The sequence below is a fragment of the Strongylocentrotus purpuratus genome, unplaced genomic scaffold (genome assembly GCF_000002235.5).
Source record: "Strongylocentrotus purpuratus isolate Spur 01 unplaced genomic scaffold, Spur_5.0 spur5_scaffold_20, whole genome shotgun sequence".
NCBI lineage: Eukaryota > Metazoa > Echinodermata > Echinoidea > Camarodonta > Strongylocentrotidae > Strongylocentrotus > Strongylocentrotus purpuratus.
In genome coordinates this window covers 48,400,191-48,409,098 of record NW_022145606.1, presented here as the reverse complement: position 1 = coordinate 48,409,098, position 8,908 = coordinate 48,400,191, and the positions used below count along the sequence as shown (strand labels likewise).

At 41.6% G+C, this 8,908-nt stretch overlaps 1 protein-coding gene across 1 annotated transcript; it reads right to left on the bottom strand.

Annotated features, from left to right (window-relative positions):
* Positions 1-3,032: 3,032 nt before the first annotated feature.
* Positions 3,033-6,352, bottom strand: LOC115927763 (zinc finger protein 665-like). Its single transcript, XM_030994020.1, has 3 exons — positions 5,559-6,352; positions 4,823-5,506; positions 3,033-4,785 (listed from the first exon to the last, which is right to left on the bottom strand). The coding sequence occupies exons 1-3, from the start codon at positions 6,350-6,352 to the stop codon at positions 3,129-3,131; spliced, it is 3,135 nt and encodes a 1,044-aa protein (XP_030849880.1). The 3' UTR covers positions 3,033-3,128.
* Positions 6,353-8,908: the final 2,556 nt, after the last annotated feature.

Genomic DNA, 8,908 nt, shown 5'->3' with positions numbered 1-8,908 from the left:
GCAGGGAGAAAGAGGGGAGATTGAGGAGATGAGAGAGAGAGATATAGCACCATTGCAATCGTGAATACTGCACCAATACCACCAAATATTGCTATTGTTGCTAACATCTTCACCATGACTACAATCATCTATATTACCACCATGACTACAATCATCTTCATCATCATCACCACTACAATCATTACCATCTCCATCAACACCACCATCATTACCACCATCAACATCATCACCACCATAATCATCAACATCTCCATCAACATCATCTTCATCATCACCACCATTATCCCTCCCCCACCTCCCCTTTGAATAAATGTTATAATTTTGTAGCTCACACGTTACACGTTACGTTACAACACAGCAGTCTGCATTGTAAACGAAAGAGTGCTTCTAAAAAATATTTAAAAACCAGTGACACCACCAAAGCATGTGATAGATTATACATATACAGCATTAAAACAACAAACAAAATCATATACCTTTGTGCAGTACCAAAACTGTTAATTATATTTATATTTCATGTGGATGACAACAAATATTGACAGGTTACATTATATATAAATATGTACATTTACAGTCAAACGTATCTATGATGGCCACCTGTCTTTACAGACAGGTTTATATGTTATTTCTTTTCTCCAGTGAAACAACATCCATTATAACAATCTTGTGTTGAATAATAATAACAAGGTAATTCTGCTGGTCCCAGTATTCAATTTTTCTTTGTTTTCTCTTTCAAAAATCCTGATATAACAAAGTTTCAACATAACAAGCCAATTTCCTTGATAAAATAATAATATGTTCATTTATCTATCATTCTAACACAAAGGGTTTCACGGTGCTGTACAAGGTATGAAGATGGGAAAATCAGATAAATAAATACGTCTTCAAGTGCTTCTGAAAGGTGTCTAGTGTGGGTGCTGTGCAGATGTTCCAGGGCAGTTGATTCCAGAGGGAGGGGTGCACATGATTGAAAAAGCATCGTCATCTGACACTGTGGCTGGTCTACAGTACGCTATATATTGAGGTTCAACTGTATCTTCTATGTTCAACATGTCTTAAAGTGGAAATTACTGAATGTCCCCCCCCCCCCTCCAAAAAAAAAAAAAAAAACATAACAGAAAGACACCACTTGTGGCGCTTACATATATTGTACAGTGCAATCTCATTATAACATAACAAGGTCCTTGGGACCATGGAAATTACCTTGTTATATCAGGCTGAAAAAAACCCATAAGAATATAAAGAGCCGGGACCAGTTAAATCACCTTGTTATAACAGATACCTTGTTATACCAGAGATCTCAATAATGAGGGCCCACCGCACATTAATATTTGCACACTCTGTTATGAGGAATCTTGTAACAAATAAAAAAAAAAAAAAAAATATTTGGACCAAAACAAATTGACCATGTTATATTGGAATCTTGTTAAAATCAAGGTGGGATGGTGTTGGAGGGGGAGGGGGCACAACTGCCCCAATGCCCCGATATTTCAAAATCCAGTTAGCATATCTTACATTTGCAACAAAAAGTGTATAACCCCTCAAAAAAAAAATCTTCAGAATTGTGGCCCCCTCCCTCCTACAAAATCTTAACCTTTATTTTTATTAAAAGCTTGTCTCTAGCCCAGATATCAGGGCCTATAACAATGGGTCTGGTAAAATTACCTTGTCTATACTTGGACCACAATAAAATCAATAAACTGCTAACTTAAAAGTTAAAAGTGATGTCACAGCTTATATCCTAGTCATACTGCCAAACTGACTCCCCAAACTGGACTATGGAAAACATGTCACCCCATGTTTGGTCTATAGCCTGTTTGGTCTCACTGGAGCAGTTGGGGTATTAATAAATACATGTATTATTATACCCTTATTATCAAGGTTTTAAAACAATGAAAAAAAAAAACATAACAAGTGAAAACAGGGATTCAATAGCAAATCTAAATTTCCATAACTATCGAATGAACTATATACAATCCATATTTACATATTATCATCTGTACAGCCGTATACATGTATGACATAACAAGGCACACTTAACAGAGAAAGTTGAGTTCTGGGAAGAGGTGAAAAATAATTGTGAGTATTATCATTGTATTTTGCAAGTGTGGAAGTACATCAGATAAAATGTTCCCTGAAAAGCATGGCTCTTCAAATTCCTTAATATTCTAAATATGGCATGTAACATCATAAAAATCAGGGCAGATTTTTATGCCACATGTTTGTGTAGTCCCATATACATCTTTCTGTGTACAGTGCTTGCAACTTTACCATGACTGGGCCCAATTTCTTATCATTTTGATGATTCCAGTACAATACTTATATGCTAGATGATCAAACTTTTCTGATCGATTCCACAGTTTCTTTCACAATGCAATCGCATGACCAGAACTCAACTTCATCTTTAAAATTATTCAATACTAAAGTCAAAGAAAGCTGAAGAAAAACACTTCTGTGAATCTTACAAAAAAATCCACATGGGCTATTTATGGGTATTCTCTCAAAGTCAATTTTGATCTGTCAAGCTCACCGAGTGTGTTGTGTATTCACAAAGAGCATGTGAATGCTTTATCCAAATGGATTATGTAATGTGCTTCAGTATATATATTCAAACCTGTCTAAGTGGCCACCTCTCTATAGCTGCCATGTACTTTTTCACTCTCTAGAAATAAAATTGTGTGGTATTACCTCATCTGTCTACAATGGCCAGATTTTTTCTGTTTCCCTTGGGTGACCAAAATAGGCAGGTTAGACTGTTTTTGTGTGAATGAGGCACAAAAACGACTAGGGTAAGACCCTTCATCTAATGAGAACATGTTTAGAATCGATGGATGGTATTCTTGAAAGCGGACTAACTTTAGTCCACGGTTTAATCCACTGACTAAGTATGGAATGCCAAGTGTCCATATGAATATATTTTTGAATAATTTGATGTGTCCTAAATTACCATGATAACATAATTATATCATAGTTACATTGTTGTTTAATTAATTATGTTAATACATTTTATTTTAATTAAGTGACAGATTAAATTATTCAAAAACATATTCATATGGACACTTGGTATTCCATATTTAGTTGGTGGATTAAACCATGGACTAAAGTTAGTCCACTTTGGGGAATACCACTCAATGACTTTTGATCATATGATCTACAAGGTGTCCACTCTGTGAGAAACACATCTTACATTCATAGCACTCGTAAGGTTTCTCACCAGTATGTATCCTGAGGTGGATGTTGGCGGCGCTCTTGTCCGTGAACTGCTTCTGACAGACGTTGCATTCGTAGCGCTTGATGCCCTTGTGGGTGTTCATGTGCCGCTTCATAGAGCTTCGGTCCCTGAACTGCCTCCCGCAGTCCTCACACGTATATGGCTTCTCTCCCGTATGGATGGTGGAATGGCTGACGAGGTAAGCTTTCCTGGAGAAGCGCTTCTGGCAGACGTCGCACTCGTAGCGCTTCTCTTCGTCATGGATGGCACCGTGTTTCTGGAGTGTCTTCTTTGTCTTGAAGAACTTCTCGCAGACCTCACACTGGAATTCCTTGTTCTCGGTGGTGACAACGTCTTCCTGGAGGACCACCTCTGTGACCTTGTCCATCATGACCTGAGCGGCCATCATGGTCTGAGCCAGAGCTTGAGAGGCAACGCGATGTTCCGCTTCATGCTCCACCAAGTGAGCTGTCAGGTTCTCCTGTCCAAAGATTTCCTTGCTACATACCCCACACTCAAACATGGACTTTTTGCGATGGGTCTTGGCATGCTGCCTCATGTTGGTGGCCGTCCAGAACATCTTCCCGCAGAACTCGCAGGAGTGCGACTTCTGCCCTGTGTGCATCTTAACATGAGAGTTGAGGGCGCTTTTGTCTGCAAAGGCTCGATCGCAGGTCTCGCACTTGTAGGGCTTCAGGCCAGAATGGATGATCTTGTGCATTCGGAGAGTACCCGGCTCGGTGAAAGCTTTGTGGCATGTCTCGCACTCGTAGGGTTTCTCTCCCGTGTGCACACGGACGTGGTTGATAAGACGAGGTTTCGTTGGGAAGGCCTTGCCACAAAGAGTACAGCAGAAGGATTTCTCGCCTGTATGAATCCTATTGTGGGTTTGGTAACTGGCACGGGTCTTCAGGACTTTGTTGCAGATGGTGCAGGTGAAGGATCTCTCTGGAGGCTTCTTTGGCTTGATGCCCTGGTGGAGCTTCATGTGGGCATTCAGGAAGTTCTTTCGTACAAACTTCCGAGGGCAAAGCTCACACGCAAATGGCCTGTCTCCTGCGTGCATCCGCCTATGTAGGTTCAGGTATGATTTGTCACGGAAGGACTTTCCACACAGATCACACAAGAAGGGCTTTGCTCCAGTGTGAATGGATTTGTGCCTACGCAGGGAAGTCATGTCGGAGAACTTCTTCTCGCAGAGCGTGCAGCCAAAGGGCTTCTCACCCGTGTGAACTCTTCTGTGACGTTCTAGATAAGCCTTCTGGGCAAAGCTGTTGTTGCATATGTCACACTTGAACGTCTCAACCACTTTCTTAGGTCTGGAAACCTTGACCGATATAGGAACATACTCATCATCTCCATTCTCCAGTTCCTTATGGGTCAGCTTGTGTTCCTTCAGCTCCTCTTTCGCTTCAAACTCCACTTGACAGACGCGACATTTGAACACCCTCTTGACGTTTGGGATGATAACTGGACCATTTTCGGAGCTAACAACCTCTCCCTCAGCCTCATTACCCTCTTCCATCTTGACCTTGTGTACCTTCTTCTGGTGCTGGGTTCGCTGACCCTTCTGTCTGAAACCGCTTATCGCAGAAGGCACATTTGAAAGGCTTCTCTGCTGAGTGCACCCTCATGTGTGAAGCACACGCACTTTGGTCACTGAAAGCCTTATCACAGAAGCCACAGTTGTAAGGTTTCTGTCCGGTGTGTATCCGTTCATGCCTCCTGAGGGACTTCAAATTGTAAAAGGTTTTATCACACACCGAGCACTTCGGTCCTTGACCCGTGTGCAGTTTCCGGTGATATTTAAGGCTGATGGGCGTTGAGAAAACTTTGTTGCATACTTCACATGCATAGACCTTTCCTCTCTCGTGTTTCTTGCGATGGATGGTGAAGGTACGCAGATTGGGAAACTTCTGCTCACATATAGGGCACTTAAAGACTTTAGATTTCTTGACACCATCGGTCACTTCATCTTCTTTATCAGCCTTGTTCACAAACTCAGCGTGAGTCTCCATGTGTTTCTCCCGCTCGTACTTGTAAATGAATGAGTCAGTGCAGAAGGGGCAGGTGAATTTCTTTCCACATTTCCCAGACTTTTTATGCTTTTCGAGACCACTTGGGCTGAGGAATGCTTTGGAGCAACTCTCGCAACGCAGGAGATTTTCTTCCTTGTGGTCCTGCCCCCCGTGAGTGAGACGATGGGTCCTCATCTGGAAGCCGGTATAGAACTTCTTCAGGCAGACGTCGCATTCCACCTGCTTGTCACCTGCATGATCGACGTTTCTTGTGGCTCTTCAACGAGGAGCCATCGCTGAATCTCATATCGCACAGATCGCATCTGTACGGCTTGGTGCCTTTGTGGATGATGGTGTGTCGCCTCAGGGCGCCGTGGCTCTTGAAGGTCTTGTCACACTCGGTGCATTGATAAGGACGCTGTCCCGTGTGGGTGTTGAGGTGTTCCTTGAGGATCCAGGATGTCCTGAAGGTCTTAGAACAGTACATACAATCCCAGGACGCATGTGTGGATTCATGCCTTGTCAGCTGACGCACGCTCACAAACGATTTCTTGCAAACGGGGCAATGTTTACTCTTATCGTTGCCTCCCTTCTTCTCAATCATGGCATCCTCTTCTGTCTTTGCATCCTCCTCCTCCTCCTCACTGCTTTCAGACTGTGGTTCCTCTTCAACCGTTATGTGCAGCATTCTCTGATGCATCTTCAGACCTCTTAGTGAAGCACACGATCGGGAACACCTGTCACAATCAAACATGGATCCTTTCTTCTTCGCTGCTAACGGTTCCTCCCAGTCGATATCATCAGGGTCATTCCCTCCATCTCCAACATCGTCATCATCCTCGTCATCATCCACAATCTGTAACTGTTTCTGACCTTTGGGGGGTAATGCAGGGACTTTCCCTTCATCGACTTCCTTCATGCTCATCCTCTCGCTCAGGTCTTCCTTCTCGTGCACAACCATGTGGAAGGTGAGGTAGCTCTTCTTGGTGAACGTGGAGCCACAGATATCACACATGAACATGGTCACCTGACTGTGCATCTTCATATGCCTCTGGAGAAGTGCCTCATCCTCAAAGCACGCCCCACACTCCTCGCACTTCGCAAGGGAGTGCTTCTGACGCATGTGCTTCAGGCGCTGGCCGTCCGTCTCGAAGAACTTGCTGCAGTAGCGACACAGGTAAGGGGCGTGCTCCCTGCCGTGAGACTTCTCATGGGCGCGGTTCTGTCGCTCGGTCCGGAACTCTCGCCAGCAGTAGTGGCAGATTTGTTTGGGCGAGTCTGGGGTCTTAACTGCAATTTTGACTGGGGTCTCTTTCCTAGGGGTAGTACTTGACGCCGCGGTTTCAATGATCTTCACACTGGAATCACTGTCTGGTATTTCTGCAAAGCAATAGCCAATAGACGATAATTGAAATTCATTGAATATCTTCTTTCACAGTGTTTAACTAACTTCATATTTATTAATATGAATTGGGAACTTTAAGAAATCCATGATCAATGTAATGTTAAACAAATTTGGCTGGGCATTAGGACATCAGACTGGTCTATTGCATTTGTATTCAACTTGGCAATTTTAACTTTAATTTAATATATTGGGAAGTTTTTTTTCCAAGGAAGAAATGTTTAGGTCTTATCTGAAACAATGGATTATACTCAATATTTAAACTTTGCACCTCACTCAAGATAGATTAATGATTGGAATTCATAAGCCAGACCTGCCAACCTCTGGAGTTCAAAAACTGTATTCTTTAATCCCAAAAGTTGCATTTTACTAACAAAAGTTGCGTTCTTAAAAATAAACACGGACCTTTTCGCGGATCAATGCATTTTACAGTTCCTACATACAGGAAGAATTTTTTTTTATGGATCATTGGTTGAATATGCATGATTCCGTCACGACTGTTGTGTTCGATGAACCAATGTACATCCCCAAATTGCCGATGTGAGATGCTTGTAGGATACCTTACAGGACAGAATGGACTTTTTGCCATTGAAAATTCCACACACACAGAAAACAGAAAAATTATATTAAAAAATATTCATTAAAATATATATATATATATATATATATATATATATTAAAAATAAAATAATATATATTTTTTTTAATTGTATTTTATTGAGGAAAATCGTACTGTCGTATTTGCTTCTAAAAATCGTACAAAATATGACTAAATCGTACTGGTTGGCAGGTCTGATAAGCCTAGTCTCAAATTAAAGGATTAACTGTCAGTTTCTTTCAAAAACATCATTACTTGGAAATGTCAAAGTTTACCTTGAACTTCTAGAGAGCTTGACCTCGGCTCTGCATTGGTTTGAGGTTGGTCTTCAGGAATCATGGTATCCGCGCTCTGATTGGTCATCTCAGACACCAATATTATGGTATCTGCATTCTCATTGGTCAACCCGGCTTCTGGTGTCATGGTATCTGCACTCTGATTGGTCATCTCAGACACCAGTAGGACAGGATCTGCATTCTCATTGGTCAACCCAGCTTTTGGTGTCATGCTATTTGCGCTCTGATTGGTCATCTCAGACACCAGTATGACAGGATCTTCATTCTCATTGGTCAACCCAGCTTTTGGTGTCATGGTATCTGCACTCTCATTGGTCAACTCGGCTTGAAGCATGACAGTATCCATGTCCTGATTGGTTGGTTGTGCATCTTCACCCATCGTTTCTAAATTGAGATTGGTCGACTCTGCTTCGGGAAGGGAGGAACCAGGGAAAGTGGATGAATGTCTGGTGCCGTCGATCTCATCCCTCTCAACAATCTGAACAAAGCTTTCTGTACGGGTTGGTTGAAAGATAGAGGGAGAGAGAGAGAGAGAGAAAGAGCGTGAGACATTATAGCATCATTCATATGTAACGACATAAGTATCATATACTTCACGTTTCAGTATCTAATAACATACCAAAGAGCCTCTCTTTCGTATCAATTGTGGCAAGAAGTAGGTGCAAACAGACCAAACCGAAAGTGAGAGTTAACTTTCAAAGCCTGGCCAATAAAGAGGAGCATGACGTCATCAATGGCCGGTATTGGAATTGCACCAGTAATAGAAACTCATGCATGGACGAGAAGGAATTTTACTATCGAAAACAAATGATTACGATTTCAAAGGAAATGGTCTATAAGGCAATTGACCTAATTATTATTCAGTAGATACAAAAGCCTAGGCAGGTCCGGTTGAGTGGGGAGGGGGGGGGGGGGGAGGGGGGGCGGGGGAGGGGGAGGGGGGGGAGGGGGTCTAATCTTCCCGTATTAAAGAAAGCGTATTTTTATTTTGTTAGTTTGTACTTGGCCTCTCACACGATCATACATGACCATCAATGTATGGACAGAGGCGTGACAATTGTGTGTCTTGTTTTATTTAATTTTAAATAAGTTTGTCTTTTATACTGCACTTTAATGATACATCAACTATTTTTCAGCCAAATATTCGAGTAATCTTTTATTTCCACATTATAAACTTGTTGTTTACTTTTTGAAAGTGTGGTTTTGATTTGCTATGGATAGGATATGTACTTTATCGACTCATTATTTTGTTTTTGTTTTATTAATCAATAATCCTATTTTAAGAACACTTTTTCTTATCCATTGCAGATATTGTACAATTAGTCCCTAGACTATTTTAAATATCATCTATGAACAGTAAATTATTATACATTTACTGTTTAT